The 23,331-nt window shown below is 46.6% G+C and overlaps 1 protein-coding gene across 1 annotated transcript in view; it reads right to left on the bottom strand.

The window, feature by feature from the left end:
- Nucleotides 1-21,221: 21,221 nt before the first annotated feature.
- LOC145360079 (uncharacterized) overlaps nt 21,222-23,331 on the bottom strand; it is a 115,405-nt gene continuing 113,295 nt past the window's right edge. The window contains exon 6 of the mRNA XM_080215029.1: nt 21,222-21,361. Within this exon, the coding sequence (XP_080071155.1) occupies nt 21,222-21,361 (140 nt within the window). The remainder of the gene's footprint in view (nt 21,362-23,331) is intronic.

Below are 23,331 nucleotides of genomic sequence, written 5' to 3'. Positions count from 1 at the left end.
CTTACCAACCCATCCCTCCACTTCCTCATTTAGGTCATTTATGAAAATGACAAACAGCAAGGGTCCTAGAACAGATCTCTGGGGCACTCCACTGGTGACCGACCTCCATGCAGAAAAAGACCCATCCACAACCACTCTCTGCCTTCTGCAGGCAAGCCAGTTCTGGATCCACAAGGCCAAAGCCCCTTGGATCCCATGCCCTCTCACCTTCTCAAGAAGTCTTGCATGGGGGACCTTATCAAACACCTTGCTGAAGTCCATGTAAACCACATCCACCGCTCTTCCTTCGTCAATGTGTTCAGTCACATTTTCAAAGAACTCAACCAGGCTCGTAAGGCACTACCTACCCTTGACAAAGCAGTGCTGACTATTCCTAATCATTCTAAACTTCTCTGAATGCTCATAAATCTTGTCCCTCAGAATCCTCTCCATCAACTTACCAACCACTGAGGTTAGACTCACCGGTCGGTAATTTCCCAGGCTATCCCTGTTCCCTTTCTTGAAAATAGGAACCACGTCCGCAATCCTCCAATCCTCCGGAACCTCTCCCGTCTCCATCAACGATGCAAAGATCATCGCCAGAGGCTCTGCAATCACTTCCCTCACCTCCCACAATAACCTGGGGTACATCCCATCTGGTGCGGTCAATATATGACAATATTGAAAGAGGGATTCCATCTTTATCTAAGTTTATATATTAAATAATCACAACTGCTTAGTTGGAATACATGAAAAAAGACTGAGCAGTTAAAACTTGAGGTGAAGTGCCCTCAGCCAGTCAGGTAACCAAATCAGAGACAGTAATTGGAATATTTTCTTTGATTCATTTGTAGGATATGGGTGTCACTGGCTAGGCCAGCATTTGTTGCCTATCCCTGATTGCCCTTGAACTGAGTGACTGCCAGGCCATTCTGCAGAACATTTAAGAGTCTATATTTCTGTACTGTAGGGATTCTATAATTCTAAGAGTCAACCACATAGCTGTGGGTCTAGAGTCACATGTGGGCCATACAAGGAAAGGACAGTAGATTTCTTTCTTTAAAGGACATTAGTGAACCAGATGGGTTTTTACAACAATCTACAATGGTTTCATGGTCATTATTAGGCTTCTGATTCCAGATTTTTATTGAATTAAAATTTGCCATGGTGGGATTCGATCCTGTCTCGCCATTATCCCTGCTTTCTGGATTCCCAACCTAATGACAATACCACTGTGTACTCACCTCCCTGAGCGACAGGCTGAACATCCTCTTCCTAACCCTATTCTCATCATATATTATGTGCTTTAGATTACCTCGGTATTGTTGACAAGTAGAGATTGCCTATTTTGTAATAGGGAAATGAATGATCAACAAAGCCCTCGCAAGTGTTCAGCACCATTCGCCACTCCTCAGATACTGAAGCAGTCCATGTCCAAATGCAGCCAGATCTGGACAACATCCAACCTTGGGCTGATAAGTGGAAGGTAACATTCACACCACACAAGAGCCAGGCAATGACCATCCCAAATGAGAGAAGATCTAACCATGGCCCATTGACATTCAATGGTCTTACCATCACTGAATCCCCCACAATCGATATTCTGCGGTTACCAGAAACTGAACTGGAGTGGCCACGTAAATGCTGTGGCTACCAGAGCAGGTCAGAGGCTGGGAATCCTGCAGTGAGGAACTCACTTCCTGCCTCCACCAAATCCTGTCCACCATCTACAAGGCACAAGCCAGCAGTGTGATGGAATACTCCCCACTTGCCTGGATGGGTGCAGCTCCAACATTCCAGAAGCTCAACACCATCCAGGATAAAGCAGCCCCACTTGATTGGCACCCCATCCACAAACATCCACTCCCTCCACCACCAACACACAGTGACAGCCGTGTGTACCATCTACAAGATGCACTGCAGCAACTCACCAAGGCTCCTTAGGCAGCACCTTCCAAACCCACCACCACTTCCATCTAGAAGGACAGGAGCAGCAGATACCTGGAAACACTACCATCCTGACTTGGAAATATATCACCGTTTCAAAGTAAAGTTTATTTATTAGTCACAAGTAAGGCTTACATTAACACTGCAATGAAGTGACTGTGAAATTCCCCCAGTCGTCACACTCTGGTACCTGTTTCAGTCAATGAACCTAACCAGCATGTCATTCAGAGTGTGGGAGGAAACCGGAGCACCTGGAGGAACCCACGCAGATACAGGGACAATGTACAAACTCTACACAGACAGTGACCCAAGCCAGGAATTGATCTTGGGTCCCTGGAGCTTGTGAGGCAGCAGTGCTAACCACTGTGCCGCACATTTCTTCATTGTCACTGGCTCAAAATCCAGGAACTCCCTCCATAATAGTAATTTGGGTGCATCTGCACCTCAGAGACTGCAGCAGTTCAAGAAAGCAGCTCACTATCACCTTCTCAGGCGTAATTACGAATGGGCAATAAAGGCTAGTCTAACCAGTGATGGCAACATGATTTGACTAAGGGCAGGCGGAACTGAAGGTGTTGGTTACAGATGGTGTCTGTTGAAGGCTTTGTCGTCTGCAGTCGGTTAACAGCAAAATTTTATTAATGACTTGTAATCATAAACATTTATTGGAGTTCTATGAGGATGTGTCGAGGGCGGTGGATAGAGGAGAGCCGGTGGATGTGGTCTTTCTTGATTTTCAGAAGGCGTTTGACAAAGTACCTCACAAGAGGTTATTGCAGAAGGTCGAGGGACATGGAGTTGGGGGTAGGGTGTTAGCGTGGATAGAGGATTGGTTGTCAAATAGGAGACAGAGAGTGGGGGTTAATGGGTGCTATTCGGATTGGCGGATGGTGACTAGTGGAGTGCCTCAGGGGTCAGTGCTGGGGCCTCAGCTATTTACCATTTATATAGATGATCTGGAGGAGGGAACCGAGTGTATCGTGTCGAAATTTGCTGATGACACCAAGATTGGTGGAACGACAAATTGTGCGGAGGGTGTGGAGAGTCTGCAGAAGGATCTAGATAGGCTGGGCGAATGGGCCAGGAACTGGCAAATGGAATTTAATGTTGGCAAGTGCGAGGTGGTCCACTTTGGTAGGAATAATGGTAGGAAGGACTATTACTTACGTGGAGAAAAACTGCAGCAGGCGACGGTGCAGAGGGACCTCGGGGTCCTTGTGCATGAGTCGCAAAAACCCAGCTTGCAGGTGCAGCAGGTGGTCAGGAAGGCGAATGGGATGCTGGCCTTCATAGCGAGGGGGATTGAATATAAAAGTAGGGAGGTCTTGCTGCAGCTGTATAGGGCACTGGTGAGGCCGCAGCTGGAGTACTGTGTGCAGTTTTGGTCGCCACACTTACGCAAGGATATTTTGGCCCTGGAGGGAGTGCAGAGGAGGTTTACTAGGCTGATGCCGGAGTTGAGGGGGTTGAGCTATGAGGAGAGGCTGAATAAACTGGGCTTGTACTCGTTAGAGTTTAGAAGAATGAGGGGAGATCTCATTGAGACATATAAGATGATGAATGGGATGGATAGGATAGAGGTGGAGAGACTCTTCCCGCTCCGAAAGGACAGTAGGACTAGGGGGCACAGCCTCAAGATAAAGGGGGGGCGGTTTAGAACAGAGTTGAGGAGGAACTTCTTCACTCAAAGGGTGGTGAATCTCTGGAGTTCTCTGCCCGTTGAAGTGGTGGAGGCTACCTCGCTAAATATTTTTAAGACGCGGGTTGATGGGTTTTTGATAAGAGAGGGGATTAAGGGTTATAGGGAGAGGGCGGGAATGTGGAACTGAGCCACGACAGATCAGCCATGATCTTATTGAATGGCGGGGCAGGCTCGAAGGGCTAGATGGCCTACTCCTGCTCCTATTTCTTATGTTCTTATGTAAACTCCATCTGCCACCTCTCAGCCCAGCTCTGCAGCTTATCTATGTCCCTCTGCAAACTGGAACATCCATCCTCACTGTCAACAACTCTTCTGACTTTGGTGTCCTCAGCAAATTTACTAATCCATCCTTCTACACCCTCATCTAGGTCATTTATAAAAATGACAAACAGCAGTGGCCCCAAAACAGATCCCTGAGGTACACCACTTGTAACTGAACTCCAGGTTGAATATTTCCCATCAACCACCACCCTCTGTCTTCTATCAGCTAGCCAATTCCTGATCCAAACTGCTAAATCACCCTCAATCCCATGCATCTGCATTTTCTGCAGTAGCCTACCATGGGGAACCTTATCAAACGCTTTGCTAAAATCCATATACACCACGCATAATGCATTTTGGAAGGTCGAAAACAGACAGGAAATATCTAGTAAATGGAAGAACCCTTAAGAGTATTGATGGCCAGAGGGATCTGGGTGTACAGGTGCACAGGTCACTGAAAGAGGCAATGCAGGTGGAGAAGGTAGTCAAGAAGGCATAAGGCATGCTTGCCTTCATTGGCTGGGGTACTGAGTTTTAAAACTGGCAAGTCATGTTGCAGCTTTTTAGCACCTTAGTTAGGCCGCACTTGGAATATAAGAACATAAGAAATAGGAGCAGGAGTAGACCATCTAGCCCCTCGAGCCTGCCCCGCCATTCAATAAGATCATGGCTGATCTGAAGTGGATCAGTTCCACTTTCCCGCTTTCTCCCCATAACTCTTAATTCCCTTGTCTATCAGAACTGAACACAATATAGTGTTCAATTCTGGTCGTCACACTGCCAGAAGGATGTGGAGGCTTTGGAGAGGGTACTGGAAAGATTTACCAGGATGTTGCCTGGTGTGGAAGGCATTAGCTCTGTGAAGAGGTTAGAGAAACTTGGTTTGTTCTCACTGGAGCGACGGAGGTTGAGGGGAGACCTGATAGAAGTCTACAAGATTATGAGAGGCATGGACAGAGTGGATAGTCAGAAGCTTTTTCCCAGGGTGGAAGAGTCAATTACTAGGGGGCACAGGTTTAAGGTGCGAGGGACAAGGTTTAAAGGAGATGTACGAGGCAGATTTTTTACACAGAGGGTGGTGGATGCCTGGAACTCGTTGCTGGGGGAGGTAGTGGAAGTGGATATGGTAGTGACTTTTAAGGGGCGTCTTGACAAATACATGAATAGTATAGGAATAGAGGGATATGGTACCCAGACGCATATGGGGTTTTATCTCCTAACTCCTAAACTCAATCCCTTGATTTATGAAGGCCAGTACACCATACGCCTTCTTGACCACATCCTCCACCTGCGAGGCCGATTTAAGAGTCCTGTGGACCCGGACCCCAAGATCCTTCTGCTCTTCACACAGCTAAGACTCCTACCCTTGATATTATACTCCTTCATCCCGTTGGACCAGCCAAAATGGACCACTACACATTTATCCGCGCTGAAGTCCATCTGCCACTTCTCTGCCCAGTCTTGCATCCTATCTATGTCACGCTGCAACTTCTGACATCCCTCCAGACTATCCACAACACCACCAACCTTCGTATCAACGGTGAACTTACTAACCCATCCCTCCACTTCCTCATCCAGGTCATTTATGAAAATGACAAACAGCAAGGGTCCTAGAACAGATCCCTGGGGCACTCCACTGGTGACTGACCTCCATGCAGAAAAAGACCCATCCACAACCACTCTCTGCCTTCTGCAGGCAAGCCAGTTCTGGATCCACAGGGCCAAAGCCCCTTGGATCCCATGCCCTCTCACTTTTTCAAAAAGTCTTGCATGGGGGATCGTATCAAACGCCTTGCTGAAGTCCATGTAAACCACATCCACCGCTCTTCCTTCGTCAATGTGTTCAGTCACATTTTCAAAGAACTCAACTAGGCTCGTGAGGCGCGACCTGCCCATGACAAAGCCGTCCTGACTATTTTTGATCATATTAAACTTCTGTAAATGTTCATAAATTCTGTCCCTCAGTACCCTCACCATCAACTTACCAACCACCGAGGTCAGACTCACCGATCGGTAATTTCCTGGGCTATCCCTGTTCCCTTTCTTGAAAATAGGAACCACATCCGCAAACCTCCGGAACCTCTCCCGTCTCCATCGACGATGCAAAGATCATCACCAGGGGCTCTGCAATCTCTTCCCTCACCTCCCACAGTAATCTGGGGTACATCCCATCTGGTCACAGCAAGTTATCTATCTGGACAGAATTTAAAAGTTCCAACACATCCTCTTTCTTAACGTCCACATACTCAATCTTTTCAGTCCGCTGCAAACCTGCAGTACAACCCCCCAGATAATTTTCCACTGTGAATACCGAGGCAAAGTATTCATTAAGCACCTCTGCCATTTCTTCCGATTCCATACAGACATTTCCCCTTTCACCTTTTATAGGTCCTATTCCTTCACATCTCATCCTTTTCCTCTTCACATGTTTGTTTGTGCTGTAGTTTTTAAATAAGAACATAAGAAATAGGAGCAGGAGTAGGCCAACCAGCCCTTCGAGCCTGCCCCGCCATTCAATAAGATCATGGCTGATCTGTCGTGGCTCAGTTCCACTTTCCCACCCTCTCCCCATAACCCTTAATCCCCTCTCTTATCAAAAACCCATCAACCCGCGTCTTAAAAATATTTAGCGAGGTAGCCTCCACCACTTCAACGGGCAGAGAATTCCAGAGATTCACCACCCTTTGAGTGAAGAAGTTCCTCCTCAACTCCGTTCTAAACCGCCCCCCCCCTTTATCTTGAGGCTGTGCCCCCTAGTCCTACTATCCTTTCTGAGCGGGAAGAGTCTCTCCACCTCTAACCTATCCATCCCATTCATCATCTTATACGTCTCAATGAGATCTCCCCTCATTCTTCTAAACTCTAACGAGTACAAGCCTAATTTATTCAGCCTCTCCTCATAGCTCAACCCCCTCAACTCTGGCATCAGCCTAGTAAACCTCCTCTGCACTCCCTCCAAGGCCAAAATATCCTTGCGTAAGTACGGCGCCCAAAACTGCACACAGTACTCCAGCTGCAGCCTCACCAATGCCCTATACAGCCGCAGCAAGACCTCCCTACTTTTATATTCAATCCCCCTCGCGATGAAGGCCAGCATCCCATTCGCCTTCCTGACCACCTGCTGCACCTGCAAGCTGGGTTTTTGCGACTCATGCACAAGGACCCTGAGGTCCCTCTGCACCATCGCCTGCTGCAGTTTTTCTCCACGTAAGTAATAGTCCTTCCTACCATTATTCCTACCAAAGTGGACCACCTCGCACTTGCCAACATTAAATTCCATTTGCCATTTCCTGGCCCATTCGCCCAGCCTATCTCGATCCTTCTGTAGACTCTCCCCACCCTCCGCACAATTTGCCTTTCCACCAATCTTGGTGTCATCAGCAAATTTCGACACCTTGCACTCGGTTCCCTCCTCCAGATCATCTATATAAACGGTAAATAGCTGAGGCCCCAGCACCGACCCCTGTTCTTTGTTCTATGTTTAAAAGGGGTCACGAAATGTCCCTGGCAGACAAGATTAAGGAGAATCCCAAGGCATTTTATACATACGTTCGAACAAGAGGGTTGTCAGAGAAAGAGTGGGACCTCTCATGAACAAAGGAGGGGAATTATGCTTAGAACCCGGGAGTAGGTGAGATCCTAAATGAACACTTTGCATCAGTATTCACAAAGGACAGAGACATGTTGATTAGTAGCATCTCAGAGGGATGTGTAGAAATCACAATTACAAGGGAGGAAGTGTTAGGTGCTTGAGGAAGCATTAAGGTAGACCAGGGCCAGGTGGTATCTGTCCTAGATTACTGAGGGAGACAAGAGATGAAATTGCAGGGCCTCTCACAGAAGTCTTTGTCTCTTCATTGGACACAGGTGAGGTCCCTGAGGATTGGAGGATAGCAAATGTGGTCCCGTTATTTAAGAAGGGTAGCAGGGATAACCTGGGTAATTATAGGCTGGTGAGTTTGACATCCGTGGTAGGAAAATTGTTGGAGAAGATTACTGGAGACAGGATCTATATGAATTTGGAACTGATTAATCTCATTAGTGATAGACAACATGGTTTTGTATGAGGGAGGTCATGCCTCACAAATTTGGTTGAGTTTTTTGAGGAGGTGACAAAAATCATTGACGAGGGAAGGGCTGTGGATGTCTTCTATATGGATTTTAGTAAAGCATTTGATAAGATCCCTCATTGCAGGCTGATGCAAAAGTTAAATCTCACGGGATCAGCGGTGAGCTAGCTAGGTGGGTGGAGAACTGGCTTGGCCATAGAAGAAAGAGGGTAGCAGTGGAGGGGTCTTTTTCCAGTTGGAGGTCTGTGACTAGTGGTGTTCCGCAGAGCTCTGTACTGGGACCTCTGCTGTTTGTGATATATATAAATGATTTGGAAGAAGATGTAGCTGGTGTGATTGGTAAGTTTGCGGATGACACAAAGATTGCTGGAGTTGCAGATGGTGATGAATATTGTCAGAGAATACAGCAGGATATAGAAAGGCTGGAAAATTGAGCAGAGAAATGGCAGATGGAATTTAATCCAGATAAATGCGAGGTGATGCATTTTGGTAGATCTAATGTAGGGGGAGTTATACAATAAATAGCAGAACCATCAGGAGTATAGACACAGAGGCAACTGGGTGTGTAAGTCCACAGATCCTTAAAGGTGGCAGCACAGTTGGAGAGAGTGGTGAAGAAGGCATATCGCATGCTTGCCTTTATTGGACGGGGCATAGAGTATAAAAGTTGGCATATGATGTTGCAGTTATATAGAACATTGGTTAGGCCACATTTGGAATACTGCATCCAGCTCAGATCGCCAGACTACCAGAAGGACTTGGAGGCTTTGGAGAGAGTACAGAAAAGGTTTACCAGGATGTTGCCTGGTATGGAGGGTCTTAGCTACGAGGAGAGATTGAGTAAACTGGGGTTGTTCACCTGGGAAAGATGGAGGATGAGGGGCAACCTAATAGAGGTGTATAAAATTATGGAGGGCATAGATAGGGTGAATAGTGGGAAGCTTTCTCTCAGGTCGGAGGTTACGAACACAAGGGGTCACAAGTTCACGGTGAGGGGGGCGAGGTTTAACACAGATGTCAGGGGGACGTATTTTACAGAGAGGGTGGTGAGGGCCTGGAATACACTGCCAAGCAAGGTGGTTGAGGCGGACACGCTGGTATCGTTTAAGACTTATCTAGATAGCCACATGAACAGACTGGGAATAGAGGGATACAAACGGATGGTCTAGTTAGGAACACATGATTGTTGCAGGCTTGAGGGCCAAAGGATCTGTTCCTGTGCTGTATTGTTCTTTGTTCTGCTGCTGTCAGACTTTTGAATGGACGTATTTTGCATTAAGTTGATCTTTCTCTACACCCTAGCTATGACTGTAACACTGCATTCTGCACTCTCTCGTTTCCTTCCGTATGAACAGTATGTTTTGTCTGTATGGCGCGCAATAAAAACAAAACTTTTCACTGTGTTAACACATGTGACAATAATAAGTTAAATCAAATCAAATCAGTTAGCAGTGGAAATTGGAGAGGTGACCAGCACGGTGGCACAGTGTTAGCACTGCTGCCTCACAGCTCCAAAGGCCTGGGTTCGATTCCCAGCTTGGGTCACTGTGCGGTGTTTGCACGTTTTCCCTGTGTCTGCATGGGTTTCTTCCAGGTGCTCCGGTTTTCTCCAAAAGTCCAAAGATGTGCTAGTTACATGCATTAGCCATGCTAAATTGCCCCTTAGTGTCCCGGGGTGAGTAGGTTGGAGGGATTAGCGGGGTAAATGTGTGGGATTATGGGGATAGGGCCTAGGTGGGATTGTGTTTGGTGCAGACTTGACGGGCTGAATGGCATCCTTTTACACCACAGATTCTACGAAGCATCTGTTAAAGAATTGTGACACTTTCAACAAATGTAAAAACCTCGAGATACTTACTTATTGAGAAATCCACCTGCAACTTTGCTGTGTAAATTATAGTTTTACTGCTATTGTAAAACATTAATTAAGAAATCTCTGGGGAGGGATGTGATGATGTACCCCTTAGTGCCAGGGAGGAGTTATCAGGGGTCACACGATCTATCAGGCCAATTGTGAAGAAGTAATTATTTGTCAGCTGGTGTCCGGGAGTCATTGAGTTTAAAAGGTTTTGTTTTGTTGTTCTTTTTATACAAATCATTTTCCCAAACAAGCCTCCTGTTTGTTAATCAGCCTTGTTACTTGTTGATTACATCTTCAAACAAGACCAAGGCTGCAAATTTAATTCTAATGAGTGATTAAACTCTGACCTCAGTTACTGTATATTCAGCAAATTTCCAACTTTCTGGTTTAAAAGAGACAGATATATCTTATTTAAAATAATGTATCATTGGACTTCCAGAACAGATACTCTAGCCAGGTTCAAACAGATTCCCCAAATGCAAATATTAGTCTTATTTCAAAATGTCAAGAAAATAACGAAATTCTGCAGGAATAAAAATCCACAATCGGAAAATTGAAGGCAGAATGCGTGCAATGTAACAGATTTCTCATTCAATGTTTACTGAACAACAGTTTGACTATGAGCTTGAAAAAAAGTACACGCGGCCAAGAAATTGAAATGACAGCTCCATTTCCATTTACTTCAACAGTAAATTGTTACTGTTTACATGGCCTAATCTTCCTGTTCTTACGCAACAGGACATCCTCTGACTGCACTGTGCCTCAAGATACTTCCTCACATCCAAAAACTGTTTGTCACACAGCAAACACCATTGAGGATATTGAGTGATAGCCACACGTGCACCCATTGGGTGACAACACACGCGTGCCCGCCCAGCGACACACGCATGCCCACCCAGCGACACAGGTGCCCAGCCTGGCAGCACACACGCGCCCAGCCTGGCAATGAGGGGGTTAGCTTATGAAGAGATTGAATAGACTGGGCTTGTTGGAGTTTAGAGGGCTGAGGGGGGATCTTATAGAGACTTACAAGATAATAAAGGGGCTAGACAGGGTAGAGGTAGAGAGATTCTTCCTGCTTAGAAAGGATAGCAAAACTAGAGGGCACAACCTCAAAATAAGGGGAGAGCAGTTTAGATCAGAATTGAGGAGGGTGGTGAATCTCTGGAATTCTCTGCCCATTGAAGTGGTGGAGGATACCTCGTTGAATATATTTAAGTCACTGGTAGATAGATTTCTAATCGATAAGGGAATTAAGAGTTGTGGGGAGAGAGTGGGAAAGTGGAACTGATTCAGTATCAGATCAACCATGCAACACACGCCCACCTGCCCGGCAGCACACATGTGCCTGCCCGCCATCACGCGCGCCTCTATAGCGCGAGAAACAATACTTTTCACTATAAGAACATAAGAACATAAGAAATAGGAGCAGGAGTAGGCCATCTAGCCCTTCGAGTCTGCCCCGCCATTCAATAAGATAGATCATGGCTGATCTGAAGTGGATCAGTTCCACTTTCCCGCTCTCTTCCAATAACCCTTAATTCCCTTGTCTATCAAAAACCTATCTATCCGTGACTTACATATATTTAGCAAGATAGCCTCCACCACTTCAATGGGCAGAGAATTCCAGAGATTCACCACCCTTTGAGTGAAGAAGTTCCTCCTCAACTCTGATCTAAATTTCCCCCCCTTATCTTGAGGCTGTGCCCTCTAGTCCTGCTATCCTTTCTATGCAGGAAGAACCTCTCTGCCTCTACCCTATCCATCCCCTTCATTGTCTTATACGTCTCTATAAGATCCCCCCGTCATCCTTCTAAACTCCAACAAGTGCAGACCCAGTCTATTTAGTCTCCCTTCATAGTCCAACCCCCTCATCTCCGGTATCAGCCTAGTGAACCTCCTCTGCACTCCCTCCAAGGCCAAAATATCTTTCGCAAGTGCGGCGACAAAACTGCACACAGTACTCCAGCTGCGGCCTCACCAGTACCCTGTACAGTTGTAGCAAGGCCTCCCTGCTTTTATATTCTATCCCCCTCGCTATAAAGGCCAACATCCCATTCGCCTTCTTGACCACCTGCTGCATCTGCATACTGGGTTTTTGCGACTCATGCACAAGGACCCCCAGGTCCCTCTGCTGTAGCATGCTGCAGCTTTTCGCCCTTTAAATAGTAATCCCTCCTACTATTATTTCTGCCAAAGTGGATAACCTCACACTTGCTAACATTATACTCCATCTGTCAGGTCCTCACCCACTTGCTCAGCCTATCCAGATCCCTCTGCAGATCTCCACACCCTCCGCGCAACTTGCTTTTCCACTCATCTTCGTGTCATCAGCAAATTTCGTCATCCTACACTCAGCCCCCTCCTCCAGATCATCTATATAAATGGTAAACAGTTGAGGCCCCAGCACCGATCCCTGCGGCACTCCACTAGTCACCAACCGCCAATCCAAATAGCACCCATTGATACCAACTCTCTGCTTCCTATTAGACAGCCAATCCTCTATCCACGCTAACACCATACCCCCAACTCCATGCACCCTAACCTTCTGAAGCAACCTTTTGTGAGGCACCTTATCAAACGCCTTTTGAAAATCTAGAAACACCACTGCCTGCTGCAGTTGTAAATGCGCCTAGTTTGGGGGCGTTTAAGAGATTGGTGGATAGGTTTATGGACGAAAAAGGAGTGGTTTAGATTAGTGGGTCAATGTTTTTTTTAAAAATAAGACTGGTCGGCGCAACATTGTGGGCCGAAGGGCCTGTTCCGCGCTGTAATGTTCTATGTTCTACATCCACCGGTTCCCCTCTGTCTACTGCACTAGTCACATCCTCATAGAAATCCAATAAATTCGTCAAACACGACTTCCCCTTAACGAATCCGTGCTGCGTCTGCTCTATCAAACCATTCCTTTCTAGGGGCCTCGCTATTTCTTCTTAGAACACTACAGCACAAACAGGCCCTTCGGCCCATGTCTTTGATGACGGATTCAAGCATTTTTTCAACTACAGACATTAAACTAACCAGCCTATATTTCCCTGCCTTTTGTCTGCTACCTTTTTTAAACAGCGGCATAACATCAGCCGTTTTCCAATCTTCCAGCACTTCCCCGGAATCCAGCGAATTTTGGTAAATAATCACTAAGGCATCCACTATCACCTCTACCATTTCCTTCAGAACCCTGGGATGCATTCCATCCGGTCCTGGGGACTTGTCCACCATCAGTCCTGTTAGTCTATCAAGCACTACCTCTCTAGTGACGGTAATCGCATTCAGGCCCTCAACTCCTACCATCCTTCTATCTTTAATATCCGGCAAACTATTCGCGTCCTCCTCCGTGAAGACCAAGGCAAAAAGCTATATGTTAATACATGTGACAATAATAAATCAAATGAAATACCCATTGCAAAAGTTCTTTCTGTCCTTTGGAACCATTATTGCTTTTTTAGTTTTCTTGTTGGGGCTCCAATTTCCCCAGGCTTAACCTGATTAGATTTGATTTATTATTGTCACGTGTTATCATACAGTGAAAAATATTGTTTCTTGCACGCTATACAGACAAAACATACTATTCATAGAGAAGGAAACAAAAGAGTGCAGAATAGAACCATAGAACACTACAGCACAGAAACAGGCCTTTTGCCCTTCTTGTCTGTACTGAACCATTTTTCTGCCTAGTCCCACTGACCTGCACCTGGACCATATCCCTCCACACCCCTCTTATCCATGTAGTGTTATAGTCATTGCTACGGTACTTAATATAAGGTAAGTCCAATCAAAAGTCTGACAGCAGCAGGGAAGAAGCTGTTCTTGAGTCGGTCGGTACATGACCTCAGACTTTTGTATCTTTTTCCCAACGGAAGAAGGTGAAAGAGAGAATGTCCAGGATGCGTGGGGTCCTTAATTTTGTTGGCTGCTTTGAACAAAGAACGAAGAACAGTACAGCACAGGCAACAGGCCCTTCGGCCTCCGAGCCTGTGCTACTCATTGGTCCAATTAGACCATTTGTTTATATCCCTCCATTCCCAGTCTGCTCGTGTGACTATCCAGATAAGTCTTAAACGATCCCAGCGTGTCCACCTCCACCACTCTGTTTGGCAGTGCATTCCAGGCCCCCACCACCCTCTGTGTAAAATACATCCCTCTGACATCTGAGTTAAACCTCGCCCCTCTCACCTTGAACCTCTGACCACTCGTGATCGTCACCTCCAACCTGGGAAAAAGCTTCCCACTGTTCACCCTATCCATACCCCTCATAATTTTATACACCTCTATTAGGTCTCCCCTCATTCTCTGTCTTTCCAGGGAGAACAACCCCAGTTTACCCAATCTCTCCTCATAGCTAAGACCCTCCATACCAGGCAACATCCTGGTAAACCTTCTCTGCACTCGCTCCAAAGCCTCCACGTCCTTCTGGTAGTGTGGCGACCAGAACTGGACGCAGTACTCCAAATGTGGCCTAACCAACATCCTATAGAGCTGCAACATCAGACACCAATTTTTGTACTCTATACCCTGTCCTATAAAGGCAAGCATGCCATATGGCTTCTTCACCACCTTCTCCACCTGTGCTGCCACCTTCAAAGATCTGTGGACTTGCACACTCAGGTCCCTCTGTGCGTCTATACTTTTGAAGGTTCTGCCATTTATTGTGTAACTCCTCCCTACATTCTTTCTACCAAAATGCATCACTTCGCATTTATCTGGATTAAATTCCATCTGTCATTTCTGCGCCCAATTTTCCAGCCTATCTATATCCTGCTGTATTCTCTGACAATGTTCATCGCTATCCACAAGTCCAGTTATCTTTGCCGAGGCAGTGGGAAGTGTAGACAGTCAATGGATGGGAGGCTGGTTTGTGTGATGGATTGGGCTTCATTCACGACCTTTTGAAGATCCTTATGGTCTTGGGCAGAGCAGGAGCCACACCAAGCTGTGATACAACCAGAAAGAACGCTTTCTATGGGGCATCTGTAAACGTTGGTGAAAGTCATAGCTGACATGCCAAATTTCCTTAGTCTTCTGAGAAAGTAGGGGTGTTGGTGGGCTTTCTTAACTATAGTGTCGACATGGGGGGGACCAGGACAGGTTGTTGGTGATCTGGACATCTAAAAACTTGAAGCTCTCAACCCTTTCTACTTCATCCCCATTGATGTAGACTGGGGCATGTTCTCCTTTACATTTCCTGAAGTCAATGACTATCTCCTTCGTTTGTTGACATTGAGGGAGAGATTATTGCTGCTGCACAAGTTCACCAGATTCTCTCTCATTCCTGTTCTCTGTCTCGTCATTGTTTGAGATCCGATCCACTCAGGTGGTATTGTCAGCAAACCTGAAAATCGAATTGGAGGGGAATTTGGCTGCACAGTCATAGGTGTATAAGGAGTATAGTAGGGGGCTGAGAACACAGCCTTGTGGGGCACCGGTGTTGAGGATGATCATGGAGGAGATGTTAACATAGAACATAGAACATTACAGCGCAGAACAGGCCCTTCGGCCCACGATGTTGTGCCGACCAGTTACAAAAACAACGACCCACTAGCCTATACCAATCCCTTTTCGTCCATAAACCTATCCATAGATCTCTTAAACGCCCCCAAACTAGGCGCATTTACAACTGCAGCAGGCAGGGCATTCCAATCCCTCACCACCCGCTGGGTAAAGAACCTACCCCTGACATCCGTCCTGTAGCTACCCCCCCTTAATTTAAAGCCATGCCCCCTCGTGCTGGCTTTCTCCATCCGAGGAAAAAGGCTATCACTGTCCACCCTATCTAAACCTCTAATCATCTTATATGTTTCAATAAGATCCCCTCTTAGCCGCCTTCTTTCCAACGAAAACAACCCTAAATCCCTCAGTCTCTCCTCATAGGACCTCCCCACCATACCAGGCAACATCCTAGTAAACCTCCTCTGCACCCTCTCCAAAGCCTCCACATCCTTCTTGTAATGTGGGGACCAGAACTGCACACAGTACTCCAAGTGCGGCTGCACCAGAGTAGTGTACAGTTGCAACATGACGCTGCGACTCCTAAATTCAATCCCCCTACCAATAAACGCCAAGACACCGTACGCCTTCTTAACAACCTTATCTAATTGATTCCCAACTTTCAGGGATCTATGTACACATACACCTAGATCCCTCTGTTCATCCACACTATTCAAAGTCCTCCCGTTAGCCCTATACTCGACACATCTGTTGCTTCTACCAAAGTGAATTACCTCACACTTCTCCGCATTAAATTCCATCCGCCACCTCTCGGCCCAGCTCTGCAACCTATCTAAGTCTCCCTGCAGACTATGACACCCTTCCTCACAATCTACCACACCTCCGACTTTGGTGTCATCAGCAAATTTACTAATCCACCCAACTATACCCTCATCCAGATCATTAATAAAGATTACAAACATGTTGTTGCCTATCCTTACTGATTGTGGTCTGAGAGTTAGGAAGTTCAGGATCCAGTCGCAGAGGGAGGTGCCAAGGCCCACGCCACAGAGTTTGGAGATGAGTTTTGTGGGAATAATGGTGGTGAAGGCTGAGCTGTAGTCAATAAATAGGAGCCTGACATACGTGTCCTTGTTATCAAGGTGTTCCAGGGTTGAGTACAGGGCCAGGGAAATGGTGTCTGCTGCGGCCCTTAGCAGTGATAGGCAAACTGTAATGGATCCAGGCAGTCCAGAAGGCTGGAACTGATTTGTGCCATGACTAACCTTTCGAAACACTTCATAATGGTGGATGTCAGAGCCACCGGCCAATAGTCATTAAGGCACAGTGCTCGGTTTTTCTGAGGCACCGGTATGATGGTTATCTTCTTGAAGCAGATAGGGACCTCAGATTGTTGTAAAGGTTGAAGGTTGAAGATGTTTGTGAATACCCCCACCAGCTGAGGTCCAATAAGGGTTTATGGCCAGTTACTATAACACGACTGCAGACTTTTTGATGGAAATTCTTCACACCAAACAACTCTTCTCAACCTCAGAATACCTTCACTCCACATCCAGAAAGCTCCAGGAGGCAAATGTCATGGGCTTTTCCACCCCATCTTTCCAGCAATGTGACAGCACTGCACCAACCCCATTTGAGGAAGTGTTGTATGTCAGTGTAAGTTCTTTCTTAGGATCAAAATGGGCCAGTAGGTTAGATGACAGGAACTAACGTTTAACTTTAGTAAAAGCCTCAGCCTGCGGAGTTTCCCGGGACCATCTCTGACATTTTTGAAGTAGAGGATGCAAGGCATCCAGAATGGAAGACATATTTGGAATATATTTCCATAAATGTATTTCCATAATGGAAGGCATGGGATCCAAGGGCCTTTGGCCTTGTGGATCCAGAACTGGCTTGCCTGCAGAAGGCAGAGAGTGGTTGTGGATGGGTCTTTTTCGGCATGGAGGTCAGTCACCAGTGGAGTGCCCCAGGGATCTGTTCTAGGACCCTTGCTGTTTGTCATTTTCATAAATGACCTGGATGAGGAAGTGGAGGGATGGGTAAGTAAGTTCGCTGATGACACGAAGGTCGGTGGTGTTGTGGATGGTCTGGAAGGATGGAAAAAGTTGCAGCAGGACATAAGAACATAAGAACATAAGAAATAGGAGCAGGAGTAGGCCATCTAGCCCTTCGAGCCTGCCCCGCCATTCAATAAGATCATGGCTGATCTGTCGTGGCTCAGTTCCACTTTCCCGCCCTCTCCCCATAACCCTTAATCCCCTCTCTTATCAAGAACCCATCAACCCGCTTCTTAAAAATATTTAGCGAGGCAGCCTCCACCACTTCAACGGGCAGAGAATTCCAGAGATTCACCACCCTTTGAGTGAAGAAGTTCCTCCTCAACTCCGTTCTAAACCGCCTCCCCTTTATCTTGAGGCTGTGCCCCCTAGTCCTACTGTCTTTTTTGAGCGGGAAGAGTCTCTCCACCTCTACCCTATCCATCCCATTCATCATCTTATACGTCTCAATGAGATCTCCCCTCATTCTTCTAAACTCTAACGAGTACAAGCCTAGTTTATTCAGCCTCTCCTCATAGCTCAATCCCCTCAACTCCGGTATCAGCCTAGTAAACCTCCTCTGCACTCCCTCCAGGGCCAAAATATCCTTGCGCAGGTGCGGCGCCCAAAACTGCACACAGTACTCCAGCTGCGGCCTCACCAATGCCCTATACAGCTGCAGCAAGACCTCCCTACTTTTATATTCAATCCCCCTCGCTATGAAGGCCAGCATCCCATTCGCCTTCCTGACCACCTGCTGCACCTGCAAGCTGGGTTTTTGCGATTCATGCACAAGGACCCCGAGGTCCCTCTGCACCGTCGCCTGCTGCAGTTTTTCGCCACGTAAGTAATAGTCCTTCCTACCATTCTTCCTACCAAAGTGGACCACCTCACACTTGCCAACATTAAATTCCATTTGCCATTTCCTGGCCCATTCGCCCAGCCTATCTAGATCCTTCTGCAGACTCTCCACACCCTCCGCACAATTTGCCGTTCCCCCAATCTTGGTGTCATCAGCAAATTTCGACACCCTGCACTCGGTTCCCTCCTCCAGATCATCTATATAAATGGTAAATAGCTGAGGCCCCAGCACCGACCCCTGGGGCACCCCACTAGTCACCATCCGCCAATCCGAATAGCACCCATTGACCCCCACTCTCTGCCTCCTATTTGACAACCAATCCTCTATCCACGCTAACACCCTACCCCCAACTCCATGTCCCCTGACCTTCTGCAATAACCTCTTGTGAGGTACCTTGTCAAACGCCTTCTGAAAATCCAGAAAGACCACATCCACCGGCTCTCCTCTATCCACTGCCCTAGACACATCCTCATAGAACTCCAGTAAATTTGTCAGACACGACTTCCCTTTAATGAAACCGTGTTGCGTCCGCCCTATCAAGCAATTCCCTTCAAGATGCCTCGCAATTTCCTCCTTAATGACGGATTCTAACATTTTACCTACCACAGACGTTAAACTAACCGGCCTATAATTCCCCGCCTTTTGCCTGGCACCCTTCTTAAACAACGGCGTAACATTAGCCGTTTTCCAATCTTCCGGCACTTCCCCGGAATCCAGCGACGTCTGGAAAATAACCACCAAGGCATCCACTATCACCTCCGCCATTTCTTTCAGAACCCTCGGATGCATTCCATCCGGTCCTGGGGACTTGTCCACAATCAGCCCCTCCAGTCTGTCGAGCACCACCTCTCTAGTAACAGTAATGTCATTAAGACCCTCCATTCCTACCACCTTTCCATCGCTAACACCCGGCAAATTATTCACGTCCTCCTCCGTGAAGACAGAAACAAAAAAGTTATTCAAGACCTTTGCCATATCCCCATCCCCTACCACTAGCTCCCCTTTCTCATCCTCTAAAGGACCAACGTTCACCCTAGCCAGCCTCTTCCTTTTTATATATTTATAAAAACTCTTGCTATCCTTTATATATGCAGGACTGGGCGGAGAAGTGGCAGATGGACTTCAACGCGGATAAATGTGTAGTCATCCATTTTGGCAGAACCAACGGGATGAACGAGTACACTATCAAGGGCAGGAGTCTTAGTAGTGTTGAAGAGCAGAAGGATCTTGGGGTCCAGGTCCACAGGACTCTTAAATCGGCCTCGCAGGTGGAGGAGGTGGTCAAGAAGGCGTATGGTGTACTGGCTTTCATTAATCGAGGGATTGAGTTTAGGAGTCGGGAGGTAATGCTGCAACTTTATAAGACCCTTGTCAGGCCTCATTTGGAGTACTGTGCGCAGTTCTGGTCGCCTCACTATAGGAAAGATGTAGAAGCTATTGAGAGGGTACAGAGGAGATTTACAAGGATGTTGCCTGGACTGGGAGGCATGCCTTATGAAGTTAGGTTGAGGGAGCTGGGACTCTTTTCCCTGGAGAGACGAAGGTTGAGAGGCGACCTGATAGAAGTTTATAAAATGTTGAGAGGAATAGATAGGGTGTATCTCAGAGGCTATTTCCCCGGGTTGAAATGGTCGCTACGAGAGGACACAGATTTACGGTGCGGGGAGGAAAGTACAGAAGTGATGTTAGGGGTAAGTTTTTCACTCAGAGGGCGGTGAGTGAATGGAATCGGCTGCCGTCAGCGGTGGTGGAAGCGAACTCGCTGGGGTCTTTTAAAAGACTTCTGGATGAGTATATGGGGTTTAATGGGATTGGGGGTTATAGATAGGTCTATAGATTGGTAGGTGTTGATGTGATCGGCGCAACTCGTGGGCCGAAGGGCCTGTTTGTGCTGTAGTGTTCTATGTTCTATTTGGGATAAATTGTCTGTAATAATTGACTAACCCCATGGTGGATTTTAACTGTGTGGTATTCCTTGGGATTGATGTTTCCTTGATAGCCTTTACTGGATGTTATCTCCTGCCATCTCCTCAGAAAACGCATTTTTCCCTCTTTAAGCAAACTCCCAGTCTGGAAAATCACTACAAGACTTCTTTGAGGTTGGCTAGGTGTTCCTGTTCGGAATCCTCCTTGACCAAGATGTCATCCAAGTATACTGCTACCTTGGGTAGCCCTTAAAGGATGTTCTCTATAACTCTTTGGAGAATGGCACACACTGACGAGATCCCAAAGGGCAAACAAGTATACTTGTAGAAACCAAAAGAGAAAATGCTGGAAAATCTCAGCAGGTCTGGCGGCATCTGTAAGGAAAGAAAAGAGCTGACGTTTCGAGTCCAGACGACCCTTTGTCAAAGCTCAGATTCCAGCATCTGCAGTAATTTGCTTTTACCCTGGGTGTACTCGTAGAGTCTTCTATGTGTAATGTTCATCACATATATCTGGGAGGACACATCCAATTTAAGCTGGAGAGAGGCGTGACTCACGTCCAACTTGGCGAATGTCTTCCCATCTGTTAGCTTGGCATACAGATCTTTGATTAAGTTTGAAGACCCAATTGACCATTAGTTATAGTCCCTGCAAAGACAAAATTATTGATCAGGCTCAAGAACAGGGACAACAATTACCGCCCATTCTACAAATTGCACAGGCCTTATTGTATCTAAACTTTCAAGGCACCCTAGTTCAATTTCCAGCTTCTCCAGCATTGGGTAAGGGACTGGCCTGACTCTGAAATACCTCAGTGTTGCATCAGGGTCAACATAGATCCTGACTTTAGCACCTTCTATTTTCCCCGGCCTTCCTGACAAGCTCCAGGGTACCTACTGATAGCCTTGCATAGTTCCCCCAAGCCTAGTCTGAAGATCTCCAACCAGTTCAGCCAGACTTGTTGGAGCCAATCTCTCCCCTTAAGGCTTGGTCCATGTACCCGTACAATGCTGAGTGGGAGACGAGCTGATAGCTGCCTCCAAGTCACTGGGGCCACTGTGATGCGTTTCGGTGACTAGTCTGCCCTTTGTATCTTCCAAACTCAGGAGTTGGAACCTGATTGGAGCTGCTTCTAGGTCTGCTCTCCAATAACAGAGACTGTAGCTCCCATGTCCACCTTCATCTTCAAGGGATGGCCATTTACCAGTAATTCCACTATTACTGGGGCAACTTCCATTGTAACAATCCAATTTAGTTGTAATGCCACTGTCTCTGGAAGAGGGGATACGTGACAAAAAGTCATCTGGACTCAAAACATCAGCTCTTTTCTCTCCTTACAGACCTGCTGAGATTTTCCAGCGTTTTCTCTGTTAGTACGCTCAAGTATTGGCCTCAGATTTCTTCCTCAGCAGCAAGTATTTTGCCTGTTCCTGAAACTTTTCCATGGCTGTGTCCTTTGACAGTGTTTGCAGTAATCTGTCATGTGACAACTGCAGTTTTCTGGAGTGTGTTCTTTAATATCTTGGGTGGTCACTGCCCTTTCTTGATGGTCTGGTGCTGACGCTGGCGTTTCTATATGGAAGGAGGTCTTTAACAGCTCATTTACGCACACAGTCTCCACTGAGGACTGATTACACAAGGTCCCTCTCCTTAATTGGAGGACATTGCTGCCTGCTGCCTCCTGTAGTTCCTGTAGTTTTTCTGTGTTCTCAAATGAGAAGGCTACCTCAAGGGCTTTTTGTGAGTCCAAACTGTGTTCTGTAATAGCATCTTTGGAATGGTTAGGTCAGTTATTGCCACATACCAATCTGTCCCACAACATTTCATTAAGAGGCGGTCCAAATTTGCAATGTTCAGCTCATTTTTGCAACCCAGCCAAGAGCTCAGTGACAAGTTCCCCAGGGATTCTCCCAGCCATGTCGAAATGATATCTCTGAAAAATTACAGGGGGCTTCAGGTCATCATGGTTTTGCACCAGATCCACAAGGTCAAAACAAAGAAAATTACAGGACAGGAACAGGCCCTTCAGCCCCTCCAAGCCTGCACCAACAACGCTGCCTGACTGAATTAAAACCCTCTGCCCTTCCGGGGACCATGTCCCTCTATTCCCATCCTATTCATGTATTTGTCAAGACACCCCTTAAAAGTCACTACCGTATCCCCTTCCACTACCTCCTCCGGCAGCAAGTTAAAAGTTAAAAGAAATCAAAAAGGAGGAGGTATTGGGGTTCATTCGGCTCCTCCAGCCTGCCATAGATCATAGAATCATAGAACCATAGAACCCTACAGTGCAGAAAGAGGCCCTTCGGCCCATTGAGTCTGCACTAACCACAATCCCACCCAGACCCTACCCTCATATCCCTACACATTTTACCCACTAATCCCTCTAACCTAAGTATCCCAGTACACTAAGGGGCAATTTTAGCATGGCCAATCAACCTAACCCGCACATCTTTGGATTGTGGGAGGAAACCAGAGCACACAAACACGAGGAGAATGTGCAAACTCCACACAGACAGTGACCCAGGCCAGGAATCAAACCCAGATCCCTGGAGCTGTGAAGCAGCAGTGCTAACCACTGTGGTACCGTGCCACCCTGCCATTTATTTTGGTCACGGCTGATCATCAAATTCAATATCCTGATTTCCCCCTTCCTCTCACATCCCTTGATCTCTTAAGCCCAAGAGCTATATCTACTTTCTTCTTGAAATCAGACAAATTTTTAGCCTCAACTACATTCTGTGGGAATGAATTCCACACATTCACCACCCTCTGAGTGAAGAAATTTCTCCTCACCTCAGTTCTGGAAGGTTTACCCATTAAAGTCATACTATATAGCGAACAAGAAACAATACTTTTCATGTATTCTAATACATGTGAAAATAATAAATCAAATCAAAAAATGGAATAGCGTGGGAAAGTGTGACGTTATACACTGATAGGAAAAATAGAGGCATAGACTATTTTCTAAATGGAGATCGAATTCAGAAATTAGGAGTACAAAGGAACTTGGGAGTCCTAGTTCAGCAGTCTCTTAAGGTTAACTTACCGGTTGAGTTGGTAGTTAAGAAGGCAAATGTAATGTTAGCATTCCTTTCATGAGCAATAAAATACAAAACAGAAGTGTATTGCTGTGGCTTTATAAGGCTCTGATCAGATCACATATGGAGTATTTATTGTGAGCAGTTTTAGGTCCCATATCTAAGGAAGGATGTGTTGGCTCTGGAGAGGGTCCACAGGAG

The sequence above is a fragment of the Carcharhinus amblyrhynchos genome, chromosome 2, assembly GCF_965287045.1.
Source record: "Carcharhinus amblyrhynchos chromosome 2, sCarAmb.v2.hapA, whole genome shotgun sequence".
Classification (NCBI taxonomy): Eukaryota; Metazoa; Chordata; class Chondrichthyes; order Carcharhiniformes; family Carcharhinidae; genus Carcharhinus; species Carcharhinus amblyrhynchos.
The sequence above is the reverse complement of the archived record's forward strand: the minus strand, read 5'-3'. Positions and strand labels throughout refer to the sequence as shown.